Source organism: Haliotis asinina, chromosome 3, assembly GCF_037392515.1.
Source record: "Haliotis asinina isolate JCU_RB_2024 chromosome 3, JCU_Hal_asi_v2, whole genome shotgun sequence".
NCBI lineage: Eukaryota > Metazoa > Mollusca > Gastropoda > Lepetellida > Haliotidae > Haliotis > Haliotis asinina.
Genome location: NC_090282.1, coordinates 85,026,660 through 85,053,425, shown reverse-complemented (window position 1 = coordinate 85,053,425; position 26,766 = coordinate 85,026,660). Strand labels below are relative to the sequence as shown.

At 38.6% G+C, this 26,766-nt stretch overlaps 1 protein-coding gene across 8 annotated transcripts in view; it reads left to right on the top strand.

Annotated features, from left to right (window-relative positions):
• Window positions 1-5,172: 5,172 nt before the first annotated feature.
• LOC137278642 (chromodomain-helicase-DNA-binding protein 1-like) overlaps window positions 5,173-26,766 on the top strand; it is a 45,114-nt gene continuing 23,520 nt past the window's right edge. For 3 of the 8 annotated variants that reach the window (XM_067811133.1, XM_067811139.1, XM_067811132.1), the window contains exons 1-18: window positions 5,228-5,330; window positions 5,569-5,697; window positions 14,943-15,184; window positions 15,556-15,877; window positions 16,293-16,382; window positions 16,698-16,750; window positions 17,088-17,165; window positions 17,670-17,843; window positions 18,916-18,966; window positions 20,704-20,840; window positions 22,629-22,911; window positions 23,134-23,234; window positions 23,628-23,815; window positions 24,435-24,562; window positions 24,804-25,020; window positions 25,216-25,305; window positions 25,757-25,947; window positions 26,225-26,360. In XM_067811133.1, coding sequence (XP_067667234.1) covers window positions 5,689-5,697; window positions 14,943-15,184; window positions 15,556-15,877; window positions 16,293-16,382; window positions 16,698-16,750; window positions 17,088-17,165; window positions 17,670-17,843; window positions 18,916-18,966; window positions 20,704-20,840; window positions 22,629-22,911; window positions 23,134-23,234; window positions 23,628-23,815; window positions 24,435-24,562; window positions 24,804-25,020; window positions 25,216-25,305; window positions 25,757-25,947; window positions 26,225-26,360 — 2,490 coding nt within the window. In that variant the 5' untranslated portion in view covers window positions 5,228-5,330; window positions 5,569-5,688. Of the gene's footprint in view, window positions 5,331-5,568; window positions 5,698-14,942; window positions 15,185-15,555; window positions 15,878-16,292; window positions 16,383-16,697; window positions 16,751-17,087; window positions 17,166-17,669; window positions 17,844-18,915; window positions 18,967-20,703; window positions 20,841-22,628; window positions 22,912-23,133; window positions 23,235-23,627; window positions 23,816-24,434; window positions 24,563-24,803; window positions 25,021-25,215; window positions 25,306-25,756; window positions 25,948-26,224; window positions 26,361-26,766 lie in introns of all 8 variants that reach the window. The other 5 variants (XM_067811137.1, XM_067811138.1, XM_067811134.1 and 2 more) reach the window with 5 other exon arrangements.

Sequence of the window (26,766 nt, the reverse complement as noted above, 5' to 3'; positions counted from 1 at the left end):
GCACACTGGTGGTACGTAGATCTTACGGAGATCGTGCGGTTCTCTGGGGACATGGAACCTGCATAGAGGCTGCACACTGGTGGTACGTAGATCTTACGGAGATCGTGCGGTTCTCCGGGAGCATGCAACCTGCATAGAGGCTGCACACTGGTGGTACGTAGATCTTACGGAGATCGTGCGGTTCTCCGGGAGCATGGAACCTGCATAGAGGCTGCACACTGGTGGTACGTAGATCTTACGGAGATCGTGCGGTTCTCCGGGGACATGGAACCTGCATAGAGGCTGCACACTGGTGGTACGTAGATCTTACGGAGATCGTGCGGTTCTCCGGGGACATGGAACCTGCATAGAGGCTGCACACTGGTGGTACGTAGATCTTACGGAGATCGTGCGGTTCTCCGGGAGCATGGAACCTGCATAGAGGCTGCACACTGGTGGTACGTAGATCTTACGGAGATCGTGCGGTTCTCTGGGGACATGGAACCTGCATAGAGGCTGCACACTGGTGGTACGTAGATCTTACGGAGATTGTGCAATTTCCGTGCGGTCTCGGTAGCTACTGCATGGTCATCGTATGGAGAAGTGCAGAGGCTGAGAGGAGATCTCATGGTGATCGTGCAGCTGCGTGCGTTTCTTAAAGTGATGTTTAAACGGGAGCTTCTTCTTTGACGTCTTGGACCACAATGAGACATATGAAAGAACTGCTGTGGAGTGACAGTGTATATATCCATGGTAGAATGATTTGTCCATAGCAAGGTTGCCGCACGACCAGCATGCAGTTGTTGGAGGACCGCACAGTGACCGTGCGATGTCACGGCCACCGCACGGAGACCACACGGTAATCATTTAACTTTTAACTTTAATTTTTTTTAAAATGTGTTAACTGCACGCGTGGGGCCTCCGTGCGGTGCAACGTACGGACTACGGGCTAATATGTTTATTTTCCCAAATTTGACAAACGTCTCTGTCTGACAAAATTGTTGAAGCTACAGCGTTCTTGGAATCGTACGATGATATTACAGCCCTAACCTGCAGCACGGAAATGGAGCTGCGGGCCGTTGACAGGGGCACGGCATAGACGACCCAATCTCCGATCACTTGTGAACCAGGCATAACGTAGTTTCAAACCACACTAAACAAGTATAACTTTGTGACAACTCAGAGTCTAAAGTGACTTTGCCATATCCCTCCCATGCCGTACGTGTAACACATTTTCGGTCCACCTTCAGAATACAGCACCAGGAACTTTGAAAACACGTCATAATACTCTTCTATGTAACTGTGGGTGATTGGGGATAGGTTAGGGTTGGGGATAGGAATAGGTTAGGGTTATGTTTGGTTAGGTTAACCTAACCCTAACATCATCACGAGAGTTATGGTGCTGTATTCTAAAGGTACGCCATAGTTTCACACCACACGGAACATGTTTTACTTTGACAAACCTCAACATGTAACGTTTAGTGTCTTTACACAACCGCAAGACCCTCCCCTATTCTAACATGAATAACTTAGTGGCGGCCCTAACCAAATGTACATCACCGGGCGGTGTGCCTATTCTAACCTGAATAATTTAGCGGTATCTCTTGTCCAGGAGAGACACCGTAGAAATGACTTAGTATGTTCCTATCACAACTTCGAAAACGCCGGTATCGTAAGCCTCAAATGACCTATTTTTGAGTCTCTACCCGACGTATGTAACTTGGTGGCGTCTCTTCCTGTCAGAAAGTTCCTAGCTAGTGGCACCCCTACCTGACAGAAAGTAACCTCTTGGCGTCTCTACCCAATGCGTATAACTTGGTGAGGTCTCTACCAGACAGAACATCCCCTAGTGGCGTCCCTACCTAATAGAAACTCTCCTAGTGGCGCCCCTACCTAATAGAAAATCTCCTAGTGGCGTTCCTACCTCGTGGCGTCCCTACCCAGTGCATGTAACATGGTGGGGTCTCTACCTGACAGGAAGACCCCTAGTGGCCTCTCTACCTGACGGAAAGTCCCCTATTGGCTTCCCTATCTGATAGAAAGTCCCATATTGGCGCCCCTACCTGACAGAAAGTCACCTCGTAGAGTCTCTACTCAGCGCGTGTAACTTGGTGAGGTCTCTACCAACAGAAAGTTTCCTAGTGGCGTCTCTACTTCACAGAAAGTCACCTCGTGGCGTCCCTACCTGACAGAAGGTCATCTCGTGGCGTCTCTACTCATTGTATGTAGTTTGGTGAGGTCTCTACCGACAGAAAGTCCCCTAGTGGCGTCTCTACCTAACATAAAGTTACCTCGTGGCGTCTCTACCCAGTGCATGTAACATGGAGGGACCTCTACCCGACAGAGTATCCTAGGGGCTTCTCTACCTGACGGAAAGCCACCTCGTGGCGTCCCTACCTCACAGAAAGTCACCTCGTGGCGTCTCTAACCAGTGCATGTAGCTTGGTGAGGTCTCTACCAACAGAAAGTTCCCTATAGGCGTCCCTATTTTATCAGAAAGTCACCTCGAGGCGTCTCTACTCAGTGTATGTAGTTTGGTGAGGTCTCTACCGACAGAAAGTCCCCTAGTGGCGTCTCTACCTAACATAAAGTTACCTTGTGGCGTCTCTACCCAGTGCATGTAACTTGGTGAGGTCTATACCAACCGAAAGTTCCCTAGTGGCGTCCCTGCCTGACAGAAAGTCACTACGTGTCGTCTCTACACTGTGCTTGTAACTTGGTGAGGTCTTTATTTGACAGAAAGTCACCTCGTAGAGAGTCTACCAGACAGAAAGTCCCCTAGTGGCGTCCCTACCTGACAGAAAGTCACCTCGTGGCGTTTCTACCCAATGCATGTAACTTGGTGAGGACTATACCCGACAGAAAGTCTCCTAGTGACGTCCCAACCTGACAGAAAGCCACCTCGTGGCGCCTCTACTGAGTGCATGTAGCTTGGTGAGGTCTCTATTTGACAGAGAGTTCCCTAGCGGCGTCTCTACCTGACTAAAGTCACGTCGTTGCGTCTCTACATGGTGGGGTCTCTACCCGACAGAAAGTTTCCTAGGGGCTTCTCTATCTGACGGAAAGTCACCTCGTGGCGTCCCTACCTCACAGAAAGTCACCTCGTGGCGTCTCTACCCAGTACATGTTATATGGTGGGATCACTACCTGACAGAAAGTCGCCTAGTGGCGTCCCTACCTGACAGAAAGTCACCTCGTGGCGTCTCTACCCAGTGCATGTAACATGGAGGGACCTCTACCCGACAGAGAGTATCCTAGGGGCTTCTCTACCTGACGGAAAGCCACCTCGTGGCGTCTCTACCTCACAGAAAGTCACCTCGTGGCGTCTCTAACCAGTGCATGTAGCTTGGTGAGGTCTCTACCAACAGAAAGTTCCCTATAGGCGTCCCTATTTTATCAGAAAGTCACCTCGAGGCGTCTCTACTCAGTGTATGTAGTTTGGTGAGGTCTCTACCGACAGAAAGTCCCCTAGTGGCGTCTCTACCTAACATAAAGTTACCTTGTGGCGTCTCTACCCAGTGCATGTAACTTGGTGAGGTCTATACCAACCGAAAGTTCCCTAGTGGCGTCCCTACCTGACAGAAAGTCACTACGTGTCGTCTCTACACTGTGCTTGTAACTTGGTGAGGTCTTTATTTGACAGAAAGTCACCTCGTAGAGAGTCTACCAGACAGAAAGTCCCCTAGTGGCGTCCCTTCCTGACAGAAAGTCACCTCGTGGCGTTTCTACCCAATGCATGTAACTTGGTGAGGACTATACCCGACAGAAAGTCTCCTAGTGACGTCCCAACCTGACAGAAAGCCACCTCGTGGCGCCTCTACTGAGTGCATGTAGCTTGGTGAGGTCTCTATTTGACAGAGAGTTCCCTAGCGGCGTCTCTACCTGACTAAAGTCACGTCGTTGCGTCTCTACATGGTGGGGTCTCTACCCGACAGAAAGTTTCCTAGGGGCTTCTCTACCTGACGGAAAGTCACCTCATGGCGTCCCTACCTCACAGAAAGTCACCTCGTGGCGTCTCTACCCAGTACATGTTATATGGTGGGATCACTACCTGACAGAAAGTCGCCTAGTGGCGTCACTACCTGACAGAAAGTTCCCTAGTGGCGTCCCTACCTGACAGAAAGTAACCTCGTGGCGTCTCTACCCAGTGCATGTAACATGGTGCGGTCTCTGACAGAAAGTGCCTAGGTAGTGGCGACCCTACCTGACAGAAAATCTTTAACCAACGCCTACCTAACTTAAATTTGTGTTCAGAGATTTCTTCTTTACATATGATGCCAACAGCATCATGCACATGTAACACAAGGTGTTTTTTTTTACGATGGACTCACTCTAAACACTTGTAACACAACCCTGCTTTATTAAAGTCGTGACCAGGTTCCATCTATTTTGCACACCAAGCGTCGCGCTTCAATTATCCAACTGCAACCATGTTCAAGAAAGGTGGTTAACAACGAAGAGTCAAGCATGCATATAACTGGCTTATAAACCAACACCGAATATATTCCCGCGCAGCATGCACAGTCCTTACATGTATTGTTGACGGTCGAGTCACCCACTGTTGACGCTTCATAGCCGCGTCTGCAGTCAACACACACTGCTTCAAATGTCGCCTTTAAACAAACACCTTTGTCGGCAGATGCAGCCGCATTAAAATATTTCTTTTACGATAAATGTTTCCATAGTGTTTCCTTGTAGTAATCAAATGTATATGGACTAAGGTAACATAAGGTAAACGCTGACGTGTGTTTCTCCAGCTGCAGTGCGTATAATTCATAATGATAACATACTTAGCCTACCATAAAACATCTCCGGACCGGTCGGTATAGGAATTGCTGACACTGCATATTTTGTGAAACGCTCCAGACTTCATATCCTGTTATTTAGTTATTTTCACATCAAAATGGTTTCTTGGGTTTCAATATTGTTAGCAGTGCAAATATCTGTAGAATGTCGCACCCAACGCAATACTTGCAGATATTCATTTATATATGTATAGTTAATTAATAACCGTGCATCTCAGCGTACATTACACTTGTCAAATAGGTTGACACTGTATAGACACTTGTTTACAAGAAGTCAACAATCCCGGGGAGTGACGTCATTTGCGTGTTATACATGTAGAACATCTGAATAAATTATCCCAGATTTTAGTGCACTGTGACCTGCTTAGCTTTGCGGAGGGCCAAATGCAGTTGCGTCGCGCCGATCACTCATGATAGTGCGTTACCCATAGTCCCTTGCGCGTACAACGTGAAGTAAAGAACAATGGCGGCCATGATGGTTTTAGCTTCTCAAATCTGCACCTGACGGTTTTTAACGTATCGACATTGGCACATGCGTTTAATCAGGTAAATAACGCGTTTTATTTTCATTTGTCGACTTCAGGATTCTATTAGATGTCAATAGGCACCCCTGGCACTTTTCCTGTTATGGTTTTGCTTTCAGTGAAATCGTTTGAACATATTTCCGTAATTTTTGCCTTTGAGAGGACCCACTCAACGAAAATGTGTATGGAATATGCATTTGTGAACGGATTTTAATCAAATTTGCGCCAAATTAATCGCTGATTTTTAATTCACCTCCTAGACCAACCTCGGGCGTGGATTGGAACAGACGAGGCACGTGATTGGAAAGGAATTTCTGCTCATTTCGCTTCATTGTTCAGTCAGCAGACGACGCCATGATGGAGCTCGTGTGTGATCCAAGATGAGCAAGGTACGACTCCATGAATGTTGTCAGGTTGTGCCGCTCACATTCATTTATGTTTTAGCAACCTTTGGCTGTAGTAATTCATTTGTTTTCTTACCATTTAGCCTCTCGATCAGGTGTTACGTGACGAACTGCTTACTTGGCGGTAGTCGGCCATGATGAATTTTGACTTCGTCTACAACGCTATTCCAAGATGCGATTGTTTACAACTATATTTTGGTGTTTTAGTGGATCTTATGCTTATATCTGATTACCCCAGTGTCTGTTTTCAACGTTACAGCCACTTTGGTTTCCTTTTCATGGACCTAAATTGAGAAATCTGGATTTTAACAAGCCTACCCCACGCAGGAATATTTGTGATATTTGTGGAAGGAATCATTGTTTACAACATGTTTTTGATCAAAATGTATCATAATTGATCGTGTTTCATGTTTATTTTACCTTCAAAGGCTTCCCAGACACTGTGACATTCAAATGACCTTGGTAGTTTTCATTTCTAAATGGGACCCATTTTTGCAAATTTTGACTTTGTTTCGAGTTAGGCAGTATTGCTCAGCAATTCCCATTCTCCCTTCTTCAACAGACCTGTGAACTTTGTGAATTTACGTGAAACAGTTCTTTAGTATGTTTGTTCACAGCTTTACAACAATATTGTATGGTTTTAGCATGGAATGCATACAATATTCTCACATTTTATGTATTGTTTTGTAAATTTGATCATATTCTGTTGTTTTCAAAGGTTGTGTTCATGTACTTCTCTCACTTCTGTTCATTTAATGTTAATTAGTATGTGTATACATCGTCTGAGAGCATTCACTAGTGTAAGTAATACATATATTAGTTCTCCAGTGATTACTTGCGACTTTGAAATTGTTATAATGGTGGCGATCTGTTACTCATTCATACATACCTTTAGGTGTCTTCATTACACTTCTTATGATGTTAAGCTTTTGGAAACACTTTAGCAGCACCCTGTAGAGTGTGAACATGAAGTAATATAGTAAATCCAAGCTGAAGACCATGATTTGATCACCAACATAAAATCTGTCTTAGATAGATTGTTATGATATTATTAATCAACGCACCTTGTTCTTCACAATAAGGTCATGCATTGTATGTGTATTTTGGGGTGGAATGGACCATTCAAAAGGACTAATATCAACAGTACTGCTCTGTAAATAGTCAGCAGACATACCATTTACTAAACACATAATTTGTCTGATTTTTAACACATCAATGAAAAATAGAGTTTTGACCTTTTTTGAATCAGATTTTAAAGATCTGGATGGCAGCTGTTTTGATTGTGGTGGAACAATTTAATTGTAAATCCTTAATTATGCCTGTTTATTGTTTATTTGATGTTCAGTGAAATGTCTTTAAAATATTGGTTACTGACACATTTGCTGATGCTGCCTAAAGGTAGTATGTTATTCCAGTCTCTACATGTAGAGTCCTTTTACCCTAGATGCAAATCTTATTTCTTATCATTTAGATGCAAAGTTTTGAGATCAGAGTGATCATCATTCATAAGTGAAACATTTCAAAATGACATTATAAAATAACAGATGTGTAAATACAGTAGTGATTTCATTAGATATGCACATGCAGTGATTATTTTGACATTTCATATCATTTAACACAATGCTGGATATACATCATATATCCTCAATTTTACCTTAATCTTGTGAAATGATCACATTGGTATGGTCACAGTAATAAGTGGACATGTGATTAGTGGTACTGTTTAGGTACATATTGTGCATGAAGTGTAATACAAATGATTTTCTAATGAAAGGATTGATGAGACAAAGGATATGGCTCATGTTATGTTTTGCAATAACTACAGTTTATGGTAACATGAGAACTCAGTTTATAGTATTGAGGTGGTTGTAACCATAGGCAACTTGAGTGGCAAATTATGAGTAACATGTGCATGATCTTGTTTATGAGCTATTACTCACTAGAGACCTTGTCATACAATTAAATGTGTGTAATTGTTTTCTCAGTCATTTATTCAAACACTCTCCACTCCAACTGGATCTTAAATGTTGGCAAATGTATTGGCTCATATGATAAGCAGAGTGATCTTTACTTCTTCCTTTGGTCTAGCCCTTCGCATATTTTGTCACCGCTGCTTCTTACATATTTAAAAGGTTATGTTGTTGACATGACAAGCATATCCATAGTAGTTAACCCTATTGTACTTTACTGACAACTAATTCTATTTTTCTGTGTTCCTTGCATAACTTGTTTGACAATGATTCAAGAAGTGTAGAAAACTTCATATGAGTATGTCATAATATTCATGTTGGTCATAGTGCTGCTTTTGCAAATTGTGGGTTCAGAATCTTTGTTAGTGTTACATTGTCAGAAGCAAGTCAGTTATTTCCCTTTGGACTTTCATGGAGATTTAATTTTGGAAGTATCTGAATAGTCCTGATAAGCATTAATTTAATTTTATGCACTGTGCAGGCTTTGTTGCAACAAATAACCATGATCCATACCTTACTCAGTTATTGTGCATACCAAGGGCGTGAGTGGATTTTACATAGTTTCTTTGTACTTGACTTGTGTCAGGTTTAATCAGCTAACATATTGTTTATTCAGTTCCATTTTCCTTTTCCCTGCTTATGCAATGATTCTTGGGAAATTGGCTAGGTATTTACTAGTCTCTTCCTGAAGAATTTGGTTGATATTTTTGCTACCATATTGGTATGCTGCAGCAACACATACACTGACAATTTTAACTGACTTCATTTCATGAATATGTTACAAACTACATGACCTGAACCTTGTTGTACTTGTGCATCAGTTTTCATTATTAAGGCAGCTGTTTTCCTCCTGTTTGTGGAAATCTAAGGGAGATAACTCGTTATGAACTCGATTTGGACTTAGAATTATTTTGAGGAAATGACTGCTCACTGTAGTTACTGTGGCACTTGTTTTGCATGTTGTTGGTGTTTTAGCATACAAACAGCTTCATTTACTCTACATTTACACACACTTGCTTATTTACATGCTTTCTTGTAACAAATATTGATGTAGGTTATGATGAGAATGTGATCATTTTCATGTTTTGATGGATTTTTTCTCTTTATTATTTTACTCCGGGTCATATGAAGTGACCAGGAAGACCATGTTACCACATGTATGTCAGCGTTTAATTATTAATGCTTATTTCCTTTTTTGTATTTATATATGCTCTTGGTTTTCATTTATCCAAACAAAATTTGCAATAGACTTAGTTTTGCAGAGCAGGTACAAGTTAATCTTATTATGGCAGGTGATTAAGAGAATATTGCCTGTCATAATTAAATGTGGACCATGTAAGTTTTGGTTAAAAACATTCATTCCAAGCATATAGATAATAATTCAAGGGCTTTGATTGTGATCTTTTTCGGACGCCTTTGAGAAAACTTGGATTGTTTCACTACACTGTATTTTCTGTATACTGTATATGAATTTGTTCTGCACCCATTTCATACTTTACCATTCAGATTTATTAATTTTCATCCATTTTTTGTTATTATTTGCAATATCATTGCACTAAGTATTCAAGTTCAAATAAGTGAAAAAAATAACTGCTAGAGAACATAGAAAATATTATCTATACTTTCATTATTTGATATGAAGTGTCATGTCAGTTGGCTACAGTTTCTTTTCTTGGTGTTTGTATAATTGTGTCATTTGTAATGCTCAAATGAAGATCAATAGCATCTCATTTTGAAATGTTCTTCTGCTTCTCATCAGAAATTTTGCCATATTTCTGTTTCTGTTGGATTATGCAGTTTTCAAAATATTTTTGACGGAAGTAGGATGGCAGTGACAGATATTTGTATGAACACTTGATGTTTTGATTATTTGTATGTTAAAACAATGATTATTTGTTTGTAGTTGCTGATGTAGATATATTTGATTATCTGAATGTCTACTGAATTCACTGCAGCACATGTTTCAGGATGTTCACATTGTAATTCAACAGTATGCATTGATTGATTGTGTTGCTGTGTAGTGAGAGGACTTACATATAAGTGTTTCAATATCTGTGGGTTTTTTATGGTTTTGATTTAGAGTGTTGTTAGTTTTCTTTCGCATTATCAATGCAACCAATACTTTGAACACTTCTTGATTGTTTTCCCCAAAACTAGTCGCATTGGAATAATAATTTGCTTGTTTCTATATCAGTGTTCGTTTTGGTGGTAAGAAGTAATCCAAGAAGTCATTAGCATGTGTCGGAAAGGTGATCACAAGGGCCATTTAAGCTATGGGCTTAATTTCAAAAACAGTGCTTTCATTCACTGTGACCTGCTGTGAGGCCAGGAAAGTACATTTCTTAACTTACAAATGGATGTCTTTGTGCAAAGTGAAATTTTTTGATGTATTTTGAATTCTAAGTTTTATTTTGTTGGATCTTAGTTATTCTGGTAGTGTTATTAGGAATCATTTTGAGCTATAATTCCCAAAATATATCCTTCTATATTTGCTAACATGGCACTGATGTAGATTCCACTGCAAGAGCAAAGTTACTAAAGCACTGTCAGTAATAGGAAAAAATTCTGTTTTTGTTGTGTTTATATCTGTTATTAGGAATCATTTTGAGCTATAATTCCCAAAATATATCCTTCTATATTTGCTAACATGGCACTGATGTAGATTCCACTGCAAGAGCAAAGTTACTAAAGCACTGTCAGTAATAGGAAAAAATTCTGTTTTTGTTGTGTTTATATCTACAATTTATGTGGTTGATATGTTTGAAATATTTGTTAAACAATGTTCGGCCCAACTACAGCCTGAGTGGTTGTGAGATAGGTTTTGTGAAAAGAGGACTTTGTTTCGTAGATATTAGTGCAGAAATGAGCAATGTGTTTTCGTTTTAAGTCTAAAGAGATTTGACCCATGAAAGTCCCAGGGTAGAATAATAGGCCTTCAGCAACCCATGCTTGCCATAAAAGGCGACTATGCTTGTGGTAAGTGGCGACTAACAGGATCGGGTTCAGTTCAGTTCAATTAGTATTACCTCAAATCATAGTTTAGCTCGTAACAAATTGCTGAAAGCTGAAGTTTTTCCGATTGTCTAACCAGATGTCAAATTCCTTGAAGGCAGAGAATGCTTTCAAATTTTAGATTGTCATAACCTGTGTCTTAAGGTCCATGGATGACCCCTGCTTTATTATACACTTCCGTAAAAGCAATTATTACAAAACATGGAACAAAGGCCAAGCATTATCATATTTTCCATGGACATAATAAAAGTGCTACTTTTTCGTGTATTGCCCCGAGAAAACTGTATCGTATCATAGGAGGCGAAGAAACAAACTTTGTACATGAAAATAGAAGTATGTATAGGAAAATTGCAGTCAAGCACCACTAGACATGAATATTCAATTGTTGTTCCTCTTATGCTACCTGTTACTCAACTAAGCCTGAAATAGCGATCAGCTGTGCATCGATGTTTTGGTCCTTTATATGTAACGGATTCATCTAAAAATTATCTGATGGTATAGCATGAAAGAATTTCTATTCCATTATCAAGGTAATTTATATGCAGTTATTTTAACATAGATATTATATGTTGCTATCGTCAAATGCAAGCTGTCTACAAAGGTATAATGCAAGCTGTCTACAAACATATTTAATGTAATAACATACTAGACCAGAGATCATATATTTATTATTTTGTCTCTGACTGGACTAGGCACTTTGGGTTATCAGGCTGGATACATGTTGTGTAGGAAACAGTTTGATAAGACACCACTGACTTCCTGCAGTACACTTTGATTGTGAAAACAAATGTGGGCAATTAATTGTCAAATATGACTTCAATGAGTCGGTAATGCAGGTCTTACGGTCCATGGATTACGAGGCTGTAATCTGTTCGTGATTGCGGAGAATGAAGTGAAATTAGTGCTATCGCGGTATGTGAAAAAAAAATACCCTCATGAATGTGGTAAGCAGAAGTATGGAATGGGGTAATGCTGTTTCATTCTCCTTTCTTACGGCAGAGACGAATGTACATCTTTGGTTACTGTAAATGGTTTTAATAAATGAAAATGGGTTTGAGTATTGTGACTTCTTACATTCTCGGATGTAGTGTTTACCCACCCTACTACACAATTTAATTGGCAAGAGCGTTATTGCGAGGTATGGCTGTAATAGGATATGACTGGCAAATTTCATTCATATCGCTGGACACAGTGTTTCATAAATAAGTTAGTGGAAACACTGGTATATGTCGGTAAGAGGATGTCAAGTTGTCAACAGTACCATCTCATGAATATGACACTTCTTGAAAGACAGGAGACACATCGTACTTACTATATTTGACTTATAAGCATCAAATGTTTTTTGTTTTGTTTTTTATCATTGCTCTGTGCCTGCTGTTTTTAGGCCAAAGAGGCCTTCAAACCTTGTACTCTGTCTGTGTATAAGTGATAATAATAATTAGAATATGATACAACTAACAAAAGCATGCATATTACTTTGGATTTTGTCTTATCTGATGTTTGTGTTTAGATGACTTCCTTGTTCTTCATCATAATACTTTTGCGATTTTCTCATAGTCATTGTCCTAAGACTTAAGGCACTTGGACATGACTGCTGGGAACAGTAAAATGTTTAGTATAATGTAAGTTAGGTTGATGTCAAATCAACCTGTGAAGGTCCAAGGTAGAATAGGCCTTAAGCAACCAATAAAAGGCAACTATGCTTGTTGTAAGAGGCGACTAAAGGGATCGGGTGGTCAGGCTTGCTGACTTGGTTGACAAATGTCATCGGTTCCCAATTGTGCAGAATGATGCTCATGCTATTGATCGTTAGATTGTCTGGTCCAGACTCGTATTTACAGCTGGACTATTGCTGAGTGCAGTGGAAAGCAAAACTCACTCACTGATATCAAATCTCAAGTATACGGGTAAACAATAAGGATTAGCCACACATACAATTTAATGTTGTAAGATGGTGGTAGATCAAGGATGCTGAGGGATATGACAAGGTTAGCAGAGGGTAAATTGACTGTAAATATTTTACATGTTTGTGAGGAGTCTTGAACATTGCTTTTGTGCTCATTCCAGTAATGGAGTCATGATTCATGCAAACATTCATTATATAATTGTTGGTGATGTATTACCATGAACCTGAGAAAGAAATGATATTGATAATGAAACTGTTAAATATTTCTGTCATTTATGCTGTAATATACTTCTTATATTAAGTACAGTTTTAGGTCAGGTGCCTTCACTCATCTTTCTGTCAACTATCAGGTATTAACATTACCTGAAGATGATCTTGTGCTGATAAATTATGATTGACATGAAAAGGTGCAAGAAAAGACTCAATCATAGAGCCATAACAAATGTCTTTTGTTTGTCTGGGTGTTCTCATTGCATGTTTTTCACCTGGTTTCAGATTACTGTTACACCTATAGCTACATTGTTTGAAGCTAGTGCTTGCCAGATTTCAATGTATTTACTCTTTTTGTTTATCATAACAAGAATACATGCAAAGAGGCAATGGGATCTTTTCAGGGGAAGTAACTCCTGTCTTTCTTAACTTGTTGGTTAGATACATGTCTTTGTCTGGTGATGTTCTCCAGTCAAATAGCTTTTGGATGAGATTACTTTTACTCCTTTTCTGAGTCTTTCTATATCTCAAAATGTTTTTAAACGATCCTTATTTATTCATGTTAATTTTTTAATGGTTTGGACTTAGAAAACTTTGAACTTTGGTTGGTATTTTTTTCAAGTTTAGATTTTACTTTGTTTCTCTTGTGTTATGTACTGCCTCCTTTCGATTAAAATTACTTATTCACTCATTTAGACATTTACATGTTCAGATATCTAAGTGACGTTTTCTTTCTTTCTGCAGTTTGTTGTGTTATCTTTAAATATTAAGTTAATTATTTTAACTTCAGATCAGAAATTATTATTGTAACAAAGTATCATTATAAAAGTTGGACTGCTGTTTTCTTACTTGATATTGTTTGGTTGGCATGTCCTTTGTAAATTGTACACAGAGATTGTTCGTTTTGGTCAGGACGCCATTGAGATATCTTCGTCGTGCTTGCTTGTCTGTGCCTGTACTGACATACTTGTTAAGTAGTCCTCCCTTATTTGACCTCCACTGTATTATTAGGCTTTGTTATACAGTACATTTTAACATACAGTAATGAAATATTTTGTTTCATTAAGAATTACAGGCAGACACTTTTCACTTATGAGTCATATTGGGGAGCAACTTTAGTTGGTAATGTGGAATGAAGTCTCCTTAACACTTAATAATTGAATGTGGACCAATCTGGCTCATATCTAAATGTGTTGTAAGCGATTTCACAGATCCTGTGATTGTGTACTTTGTTATACAGTACATTTTAACATACAGTAATGAAATATTTTGTTTCATTAAGAATTACAGGCAGACACTTTTCACTTATGAGTCATATTGGGGAGCAACTTTAGTTGGTAATGTGGAATGAAGTCTCCTTAACACTTAATAATTGAATGTGGACCAATCTGGCTCATATCTAAATGTGTTGTAAGCGATTTCACAGATCCTATGATGTGTATTATTTGTCATTTTGATGATGACGCCTTTAAGAAAAATCGAACTTTCTTTATTGTCTATAAGAGTATGTAGCACAGTAGCAGTCATGTCAGTTTCGAGTATATTTCTTGGTTTCATGACTTCGCTTTAACGAGGAAATTAAGCTACTGATACGCAGTATATATTGAAGTAATGGATGTCACATCGTATTCAGCAAAAGAACAAAAAAAATATATTTGGGATAACAGCAACATAATATTACCAACAACTTTGTAATCATAGTGGTTGCAGCAACATAATATTACCAACAACTTTGTAGTGATAGTGGTTGCACAGTGTCTAGAATATTGGCTAGTCTTTGAGTAACTACAATAGGAACTCCGTTTTAAATGAAGACATCCATTTTACAAAAACTAGCTGAAGATCATGTGTTTAGAATAATAGGTTTAACATTACTATTTTGGCCTCTTGTAAGAGAGAAAGATTAATGTTTGGGTCTGATCCTATTTTGTCTTCATCTGCTGTTTAACAAGACTTCTTATGTAAAAATTTTACAGTTATCTTAAAAATTAAAGAAACTTTTCCTCTGGATCCAGATTAAACAGTTTTATGAGTTTCCATTCAGTTATCTAAGTAACACTAACATTCATACTGTGTATTCCTTTATTTCTTTGTCAGTGGATTTGTAGTTATAACAAATGTTATATTTTCAGATTGGAATATCCGGTCTTACAAAATTTGATAACCCTGTGTTTGGGTCAGGCACCACCACCTCCTCTGCTACCTGTACTAACACCAACATCACAAACAACAACCCCAGTGGACTGACAACAACGTCTTTACCACAGACAGACTACCTAAGTGATGCCAGCTACAAGCACACATTGCCTCAGTTGAGTAACGACAAACTGGATAACGACGAAGACAGTGGGTCAGGGTCAGATTCGGGGTCAAGGTAAGTTAATTTATGGGCATAATAGTTATTGTAATATATCATTTTCTTTAAGGAGTATTCTGAGTGTAATCAATGAAGTTAGGAAAACAACTTGCCTCAAAAAATATTTTGTCATTTAGTCAACTATTTGTGCTGTTATTGAAACAAGTACATAAACAGGTCCTTTTTCTTGGTTAAGTATAGTGCAGGGAGTTGTTCTTTCAAAGACCTATGGCAGAAAATTGGGAAAGTAATTGTTTCTACATGCTTTTAAGTGCAGTTCTGTAGCACAAAAGATTTGTGAACCCTTTCTTGTTTATGAGCACAAGGTGCAGAAATTGCAGAAAATTATCAGAAAATTAGTCTGTTCAAGTTCAATCCATATGTTTCAGTGGGTCAAGTTCTGGTTCAGATTCGGATTCAGGTGGATCTAAGTCCGATAAGTCAAACAAGAGTTCATCCGAGTCCAGTAATCAGTCCGACAATGATCAAGATTCTCATAGTGAGATAAACAAAAGTGACAGTGATTCTAAATCAAGTAGCCAATCAGAGAGCGAAGATGAATCTCCAGTGAAACACGAGCAAGGAGACCATAATGACCATGAAGATGACCATGGCGAACATGACGAGGACTCAAAGGAGTCACTTGTGGACACTGATTCCCAAGATACCAGTTCAGGGAGGAGCCGATCTAAGAAGGAACGCTTAAAGCAGGTAGGCACAGACAAGAAGACAATTGATAGATTATGCTTAAATATTGATTTCGTTTAAATAGATTAGTGTTCATGTGTTATTGTTGTGAATATAGTCTCCTGTATAAAAGCCCCGAACTATCAAATCTTGGATACGTGTTTTCCTTTTCTCAGTATCATCTCCATGGTTTTAGTGTATCTGCCTGTATAAGCATTTAGAGATAAATTCTTATAATTTACTGACTTAGAACAGGTACTGACACATGCCAGCATCCCTAAAATGTAGTAGTGCTCATGTTTTTAGGCACTGGGGTAAACTTGTGAAATTATTGTTTTTGACAACTCTTTCCAAAATTGATATTTGAATTTAAGTGAATCGTGATATATATATATGAACCATGCAGATGTGTTAAGGTGGTAAGATGCTGTCTTTCCAGGAGTTGTGGAATGAGGAACCAGATCTATATGGAATACGTAGGTCTGCAAGGTCCAGGAAGGAACCTGTACGCTACAATGCTGCCAATGCTGTAAGTTACCTGCAATTTAGCTGGATGGTAGATGGGTGAATTGCCAAAGTGTTTCCAGTTTGAACATCCATAAAAAAATGTTGAAGACAAGTCTTTGAAATCAGAGGTCTACATCATACATAATGTGTGAAATTTGTTGTCTTTGTCACATGATAAATGTTAAAAGTTGACGCTTTTTAGATTTATGTTCTAAAACCAATGTTAAAGCGTATCGTATGTAAGCAGTCCTGCAGGCCAACCCAGGAATTGCAAAGATACTTTTGTCAGTCTGCTATTACTACAGCATGACCAACTACTGGTTGTCTTTTGTTTTAGAGTGACAGTGATGACGACCACCCTCGGTCCAAGAAGAGAGGAAAGAGGAAAGGGTAGGTTCTCTTCTCCTAGCAACGAGAAAGAAGTTGGGGTTTAAACCAATATGCACATTACTCATTATGGGTGGAGGTGACTTACACTACAGGAGAAAATTCTTATTGCAAGTCTCACCAAGTCATGTGTTTCTTATGTTTATGTTGATATCTCTATTGACTAAACACCCAGGACTTATCGCTAAAGACAAAGGATCTATCCTAGCCACTAGATTTTTTGTCTTTCAAACCTGTTCATAAATTTCACATGAATGACTTCCTGCTCTTGCATTGGACCAGATTATATTTGTATTGCTTGACGTCTTTTATATGATTAATTTGACACTGAACGTTGCAGGTCAACTGACTGGGCTGGAAGTGATGACAGCAATGAGGCCAGCTCAGGGGACTACAAACCAATCAAGATTAATGCCAGGTAAGAAAAATGTTGTCCCTTTTGTCATGTGTCCCTGTTTATGTCAAGTGACGTTTTGTTTTGTAGGTAATGATAATACCGAATGATTTGTCTTAGCCGTATTGTTTTAAATGCATTTAATGTGACAAAAGCAGGTCAAAGTGTCTTCACACAGATATTTTACGTTTCTAATGTAAATGGGTGTGAGTGAGCTGGTTTAGCAGCTTTTCCATTAAAGTTTCTAGGACTTGTACCCTGCCCAGCCTGACTCAGTAGAAGAATATTTGACTGGAATATGCCTGTTTACCCAGCATTGAAGAGATAGACAGAAATGTGTATGTCTCTCAACCCTAGTATTGTCTTGTAAAGCTTCATGAGTTGTATACTCCCTCTGCATTCGTTAAGTCCTTTGTCTAGACAAATAATGCATTCCTTTGAACATTCTTTATGATTTGGCACATATCAAATGCACACTTTTGCTGGTATCTAGACAAACAAAGTCTTACTTTCTGAATCTGTCTGTAGTCGGAGAGCCCGTATCAAACCTGCACGGAGACCACCTCGAGGCTCCAAGTCTCCGCGGAAACCAGCCAGCTCAAGAAAGAAAAGGTTATCATCAGGGTCTACTAGTGGGTGTGAGGAAGACTCGGATGAAGACAGGAGACATGTGGCTCGGAGGGCAGTGGCTTCAAAAGTCAGGTGAGAAGATATTACATCCTTCAGCGATGCATTAGAGGGCAAGTGAGGGGAGAGCTTTATGGATTAAATCACTAATAAGTTTTCATGAGTTCAGGTCAAGATACTTCTGGCAATTTGGCATGTTGTCCACTAATGCATGTCAGTTTACTTCTTTAATTTATTTTGCTGCTAGTTTCGCTGAACTGTGAGTTTTTCCCAGGTGCTTTGTGGGCTTACACTCATGTACATATGTGTTTTATCAAGTGATGTTCAGGTTGAGCCTTCTTGTCGATATCACTGTTTTCCCCACAGTTCCTTAATGTATTGGAGACATAAACAGTGGAGCTGAAATCACCTTTTGTGAAACTAAAGCATACTTAAGTTTTATTTCTTGCAAAGTTTCAGAGGGTTACTTGTGCTAAAGCTACATACTGGTTCATATTTGCTACAGACTTGGGCAATTATAGGAATAGTTACGTACTTATAGTTTAAACACTGTAATGTATAATTTCATTTTATATATCCAAGATTTATTCCCAACTGTTTTCTATTTTTGTGTTTAATGCTTTTCTCTGCAATATTCCATATGTTTCATATTGAACTGTAAATCATAAGCATCCATCCAAGCTTGCAATGATTGAAATGCAAAATCACCATGTGTGGGCCCCACTCCTGAACAACTCTAAACCGTTTGATCACTCCCAGTGACAAGCATTGGTGGCTGGGTGCCTACATTCTTACAGAGTCCTCATGTATGGACATAGTATGGTGCTACTGTACCAGTGAATTGAAAGGTCACTTTGAAAATAGAACAAATGTGTTCTATATAATGCTATATCATAGGCTTACTGGTCCAGTCAGAATATTATGTATTATTTTGATTAGCTGCACATGCATTTGTTAAACAGGCTCCTTATGTGTTTCCGAAAGTGTATTTTAGTCGTGTATATTTTTTGGTTTACTAAATTATATAAATTGCACATGCCAAAACCAGGATGTGTTAAATATGATGAGACTTGGTTCAGAATAGTAAGTAAATGCATTGATCATATTTATGATATATGACTGCGTTAAAGAGGATAATTCTCTATAGCAGGAGCAAAACCTCTCGTGTTTCCAAGCGCAAGTCAACTAAACACGTTAGGTAAGATAGTAGTAACTTCATTTGTGAATTTATCTTAAGAATCTCTTTACTTGATGTTGTATTTTGAACCAACTATGTCCTTTGTGTACAATCTTCATATACAATCTGCTGAATTCTAGTCCAAGGGCATCTGGCATGACTTTCAGTAATCAACATGGTTACTAATATCATAATCTGCTTCATATGTAGCAACTTTATAAACTCTTCACTTTTGTGCTGAAGTGTCTGGGAGACTTATCACATGAGGGAAAATTCATCTACCATTCCTTTTTGATGTTTTAATTATTTTCTCTTCCATGTCTTATAATTTTCATCAAACAAGATGACAAATTACAGGAAAAGTGGAATCTCTAGCTTATGCTTTTGAAAGCCTTAGCTTGAGATCTACATAGAAACATAGTAACGTAATGTTTCATAGACATGAATGAACAAACTAAAGAGGACAAGGATCACTTTATTTACTCTTTATATTATTTTTGTCTGTCATTATGAAAGATACACATGACCCTCAAAATGTTAAATTGAATGATTAACGAAGTGCATACATAGGCTCTTGTTCACAGGCCCTCGTGTCTTTGTGAGGATTAAAGAATTTCAAAAAAAAAAATATAGGAATTTTGAGACGACCAGGGACTTGAAACGGTTTGCAGTAATATATCTAGGCAAGGCCAGACATTTCGGTATACCCCACCAATCTGCTTTGCCAATCACTATGCTACCATCACATGCAAACAATAAAAACTTCATCTAAACATAATCACGGGTGATCGGCGGATTGATCGCCACTCATGACCTGTGCCATTTCTATATTGTTGTTTCTACAAGTTGACTGAAAGCCGATTTTGACTCAACAAAATGGTCTTGACACAAATTGAGGATAATAGCAAGCGTTGACCATTGAGAGGGCTTGTTTTGACCACACCCCCTCTTATTTGGCCTTATCGTGCTTGTTGTCATCATCCTCCATCATTGTCTAGATATATTATACTGTGAAGTGTTTAAAGTTAAGGTCATCTCAGATTTTTTCTATTTTAAAAAAAAATCTTTAATTTTTGCAATGACACGAGGGCCTGTGCTCTGGTTATCTTGAGTGAGACTCCCCATCTGATCATGTTTGAGATGGATGGGAGAACATACAATTGTGTTGCCTGGCATTTTGAAACACCTAGTTAGTTCTTTGTCAGCTGTTGTGGTGATCTGCGCACAAGTTGGCTTTGTATATCTATGCTTTGTGGCGAAGGTGTCTACAGCCTTAGAAGTTGTTTGTATTGTGAAGACTACTCCATGGTTTTCATGTACTTGTTTATCAAGTTGATTCCTTGAACAGCACAAAATTGTCAACTGTAATTATATTCATATTCAGTAAGGATTTAAAGCAAGTTAAAACATTCACATGTGTTTTAGAAATACTACCTTCAAATGTGGTTTCACTTGTTTTCAGCACAGTTTAGTAGTCTGTGCCATGAATTTCAAAGGCTGTGTCTGGCATAGTAGTGCACTGCTCTTACTCCTAGCACAGACAGCTTTACCTGCATGGTGGCAGTGCTCAGCAGAAACCCTTTACCATGTGTTAAAACCAAATCTTTCATTAAAACACAGTAATTCTCACAAAGTTTCACAAAATTTACAGTCTTTTCGATAGTTTATGTTGGTTGTCTCTGTATGGTAATTGATTTTGTGATAAACGCAGTATGTGAAACAAAGACAAGTGTCTGTAGTTGGTGCCTTTTTGTTTAGTTACAAGGAAGACACGGATGCCTCGACAGATTCCGATGACATTATGGAGGTGACGACTAATGCTGCAGAAGATCCTGAGGAGGACAGTCGTGAAACTGTTGAAAAGGTGCTAGGCACAAGATTAGGTGTTAAAGGAGGTATGGATTTCTCAAATTACATTAAATGATCTCTTAGTGGTATTAAATGTTCAAAATATTAACTGCTTATATTTGCTGTTGAGTCGTTACACTGATATAAGATTCTAATTCAAATCATAACAATTGATTGAAATGTTCGAAAATAATGTTTTAACTTCAGTTTTATGTTGTGTATGTTGTTCAGTGTTCTAATTTAGCAATTCAGTAAGAATTTCTTATTTTTGTGTCAACAATTGCCTATGAGGTAATATTTATTTGAGTTACATAGTGAAGGTACACTGGCGGTAGGAAGGGATGGTGACGGGTGGTGTGAGCTTGGCAGGAGGTGTGAATGACTGGGAGCGAGAGATCACATGGACTGGCTCATGTCATGCTCACTCATGCTGTTGTGTATTTGTTTGTAGTGGCACTGGGCTGGGGGAGATGATGTCATGTGCTAATGCTTGTTTCATGTTGAATGTTAGCCAGTTATCACAAGTCATTTTAAAGTTAAACAATCAGTTGGGTAATATGTTTGGAATGTAAGATGAGTTTTTTTATTTTGTGTTCTAATTGTTTGTATCAACATAAATTATGTACAATTGTAACATAAGTAAATGCAGTCATTCTAGGAAGCAATTCAGGGGCTATCCAAACAGCCAAAATGTGTGAATCCCAGCAGATATTAGCACAAACATGTACGATGGCTGTGAATTGGGTTGTGTGTATGTTTTCATAAAGCTAGCTGCCTGCATGCCAACCATTGTCATGGCGACCTTCCATCACTTGTCATTGTCCTGACCCACCTGCTTGTATTTTCATGTTTTCATTGTGCATTTCACATTTTCAGTGGTACATGTGCAGCTACAGACACTTTGCCTGCTTCATGTGAGCAGAAACCAGCCAGCAGCTGGTGTAATATGTATGCTGTTGACAGTATTGTGACTAATGCATGTATATTTCGTTGCTAAGTGCACAAGCTGTACATGTACCACCAATATGTGGGAATTTCATACTTCGGTGATTCATATGCTTTTCTTGTACATACAGCTGAGCCATGTTGTTCAGGAACTGTCTTTGGGATTTAGCAAGTGGACTCTTCAATGAACAGCAAAGCACATGAATCACCTTCATTGCTTTTCATGATTTCATGAATCCGTTAGCCGTGTTGTACAGTAAAGTCAATCTTCATGTTCCAAATTGATTAAAGACAAACACCAATAAGATTTTAAGATAATGAACCCTTTAAATGAGCTTATGCATCAATACACCAAGAAGGCAAATTTCTTTGTGTGCTTTCCTTATACTTTCCTTGTTAATGTGTATGGCAAGGATTAAGAGGACCAGTGTCCATTTCGCTCGCTGCAAAACTGATACAGCATTAAGACTGTTTGAAATGTGTCAGAATGTCCTTAAAAAACCCTGCCTAAATGTTTGTGATATGTAAATCATGTTATTGCTATGACAGAAGGTTCTAGGGCAAGGCCTTGTGAAAATATTTTTGTTTCCTTTTTATAGTAAAGCAGTTTTCAAAATATAAACATAGACATTTAAAAGTGATCTGTTTCTAATTGAAATTTAGTGCCTTTGTCAAAAACAAACTGCTTTATTATGTAGTCATAGTTTAATGGAAACCAATTATTACTATTTATTTTTCCATGTATTGTTTTATATCAGTATCAGTGTAGGAGTCCAACATGACTACTGTAACAATTGTACAACACGGCAATGACAGCAGTAGTGTATGAGTGTAGTAGAGTATGGATGTATGTCGTGCTTGATGTTACGTGGCTACCGTTCACTCTTTAGCTACAGGCAGCAAGACCACAGTGTACAATATAGCCACTTGTGGTGATCCTAATGCAGGAAGCAACCCTCCCTCAGCAACGGCATTGAGTCAAACTGAGGAAGGACAAGTCATTGATGGCACTGACAAAGAGGTTGTCAAGGAGACACAGTATCTCATCAAGTGGAAGAACTGGGCACACATCCACAACACGTGGGAGTCCGAGGCCAACCTCCGGGAACAGAAGGTCAATGGCATCAAGAAGCTGGAGAATTTTAAAAAGAAGAATGAGGAGATAGCAGAATGGTATAAAGTTTGCTGTATAACTATAGTGGAATAATGTTAGACATGTAGAAGATACATGTAACTGGGACTGATAGCAAATCAAGTTAATGATATTAGACCTGTGTCAGTGATCATGGTAGTTGTTTCTGGATTAAGAAAAATGTCCTCAGTTTAATGACACACAAACACTGAATATGGAACATTTTCCACTGACATAACAGTACTGGCATGCACACATTTCAGGCGTTTGACGGCGTCTCCAGAAGACATAGAGTACTTTGAGTGTCAGCAGGAGATGATGGAAGAATTACAGGGGCAGTACAGGCTCTGTGAGAGAATAATTGGTAGGTGCCCGTGTCATGAGTAACTGTGATACTTTTCAAAAACTGAAATGACTTAATTCTAACCTGTCATACAATGCACATGTACTTGAGATAATGAGTATGATGTAGTTTGCAGTTATATTTGGTAACTGTTCTGTGTTAACTATGGTGATGAGGTTGTATCTCTGAGGGTTTTATTCACTTGTGCTGAATACATGGTTTTGAATCTCTTAATTGTTATTCATCAAACCATTGTTGGTATCACCGTTCGTTATTTTGATCTAAATGGCAACATTTATCCCTCTGTTGCTATTGCAATTTGAAGAACAGCATTATGGGTTGTTATGTGTATACATTCCTACTGTCCGTTTCACACGTTTCATTTAGACCTGATGATTTCCTTCTACTCTTCAGCTCACTCTAATCAGAAGCAAGCTAACGAGCACAATGGTTTCCCTGACTATTTGTGTAAGTGGCAAGGTTTACCATACTCAGAATGTACGTGGGAAGATGGGGAATTGGTCTCCAAGCACTTCCAGAAGTTTGTAGATGAGTACCATGCAAGGAACAAGTCACAACGTACACCCTCCAAACTCAGCAAGGTAATCAGTGCACATTAGAACAACATTTTATGGATAACAACTTCTTTAATTGCGTGAATGTAACGTTTCGATACAGACTTTCGTACCATTGTCAAGCAAGAGTACCTGTACATGATACAACACCACCCAAGTGGTAAAATGGAAGTTAACGATCAGCGCATCTGACCACTGTCATTTTTTACATATTTTGAGCAGAATTATGTTCAATATTTCTTGTAACTTGCAACACATATGTCTAGTGGTTTAATGGTGCCTGTTGATAACTTGGGTTTCTTATATTTTAAACATTTCATTATTTTTGTTGTGTCAACAAGTTGAAATTTGTGGAAAATGTTATTAGTGCTTATTTCTAAAACAAAAGCATTTCATGATGAACCCGGTGACTGTTGACAATTTCAGATACCATATTAAATGGTTGATATCCTGTAGCATTGAACCAACAGTGGTGATAAGTACCCATTCTCCATCTGTAAATACATCTTGTGATAGCTCTTGTTCGTGATTGAATTTTATTCATAATTGTAGGACTTTGTTTTTGTTCAAAAAAGAAGTTTGATGTAATTGTGTTTGAAATGATTGAACCATGGATTGGGGCAATGTCTTTAATTTTCTAATCTAGGTACTGAAAGTCCGTCCAAAATTTTCACCATTAAAAATTCAACCCAAGTACCTTGGTGGCAGTGACCACCGGGAACTGCGAGACTACCAACTGGAAGGACTGAACTGGCTCATCAATGCCTGGACCAAGTACGTGAAACAACAAACCACCCACATTCTTTATATTTGTTGTCAGAATGACCCTTCTAAATCGTATCTTTGTTTGAAGATGCATTCTGCAGTATTTAAACTTTAAATTTCATGAATATAATTTCCTGACTGAACATTTGAATTTAACCTGTTCTCAGGCTGATTTTGTAGGTGAATTAATCTACCATGGTAGAGGCATCTGGATTGACAAGATCATCACGGGTACCCCATCTTGTTTCAGAGAAAACAGTGTGATACTGGCTGATGAGATGGGTCTGGGGAAAACTATCCAGATTATTGGCTTCCTGTCCCTACTCTTCAACAACTACCAACTTTATGGACCCTTTATCCTAGTTGTTCCCTTGTCCACAGTAGTTGCTTGGCAACGGGAACTTCAGAACTGGGCACCAGAGATGAATGTTATCACGTACCTTGGTGATATCAACAGTAGAAACATGGTAAGTTATTATTCCTGGCTGATGCAAACTGCATCTCACAACTTTGTTTGTCTATGAAGTACATAAATCTTTTCTCATTCCAAAATTCCATGTCCTAACAGATGCATTGAATATTCTACTCGCTGTCTTATTGAAGTTATGACTGATGTTTCTTACTATGGACAATAAGCATGTGTGTATCATTTCTTCTTAAAGATCCGGGACTATGAATGGTACCATCCCAACAGCAAGAGGTTAAAGTTCAATGTTCTCGTCACCACTTATGAAATATTGTTGAAAGACAAGGTAAGAAAAGAATGAAGATGTAACAAGTTGTTTGTTTAAGGGAACTTGCCATGTGTGCACAAACTGGGGTTATGAGTACACACTATCTAAGGGAGATAACTCTCCTGGGACTGTTCAGTCTAATTGTGCATATGAGTGAGATGTATATGCTGCATTGATGTGGTGTAGCTGTGTCTTGCTGGGGTAATGTGTGAAAGTGAAGAGAATGTAGCATTATTTACTAGAGAAGCAATTGCTGTCACTTAGAGAAGTAGATGCTAAGAGAATGCTCATTATATGTTAGGATCACACAGCTTTGTGCCAAATGTACATTTGTGTAGAAGAATTGATATGTCATGTACAATATTTTTTTATACTACTTGGGACTTGCAACCAATATACTGTTTTATGTAAAAGCTTCATGATTGTGTTGTAAATGCCATCTACATCAGGATGTTCTTTGTTAAACCAGTCTTTCTTAGGTAGCCATCAATGGGCTTTCCTCGGGGTGGATGAAGCACATCGACTGAAAAACGATGACTCCATGCTGTACAAATGTTTAAAAGATTTCGACACAAATCATCGCATCCTCATCACAGGAACTCCACTCCAGAACTCTCTGAAGGAACTCTGGTCTCTCCTCCATTTCATCATGCCTGAAAAGTAAGAGCCGGATTATGAGACGGAACATTTACAGAACTTATGTTCTTAACCTTTTCCCGTTGATGAAGTTAAATAATTGTTGTTGTCTGCTTCCAGACTACCTGTTAAAATTGGCTGACCAACACTGATTCTTATCTGTGAAAATTGCAAAATAACAATGCATATGTGCTTATTCAGTAATTCGACATGGAACCAATCTTTCAAATTTCTGCTCCACTCTCACATTGAAAAAGAAACTTTTTTATCATTTTCTGAATATTTCACAAATTATTTTTAGGTTTGACCGTTGGTCTGACTTTGAGTTGAAGCATTCCAAAGCTGACAAGACAGGTTTTGCTGCGCTCCATCGAGAACTTGAACCCTATCTCATTCGTCGTGTGAAGAAGGATGTAGAGAAATCACTGCCAGCCAAAGTAAGAGGTTTTGCATAAGTGTACCAATAAATATGTACTTAATAAATGTTGTTAATGCTGAGGTTCTTGAGAGGCATTTAGAAGTCCACCTGACGAAGGGGCAAGGAATAGCCCAGAAATGTCTTGAAAACAATGAAGAAGAAGTTGACATCCATAACATTTTGTCATAAATGTTGTTAATGCTGTACATGTGTATTTTTGTCCACGATGCCAAATCAAATACACACAAATTAACTGAGGCAGAAGACCAACACAGCGACCTCAATTACCAATTTTCATTCAGGGTTATCCTCTTCCAGTGACCTGTCTCCTTGTAAGGTTAATTTGTATCCTCATATCCTTTGCATATTAGTCAAAGTAGTAACTGATGAGTAGTACTGATCAGAGGTAATAATGGCTGACCTGG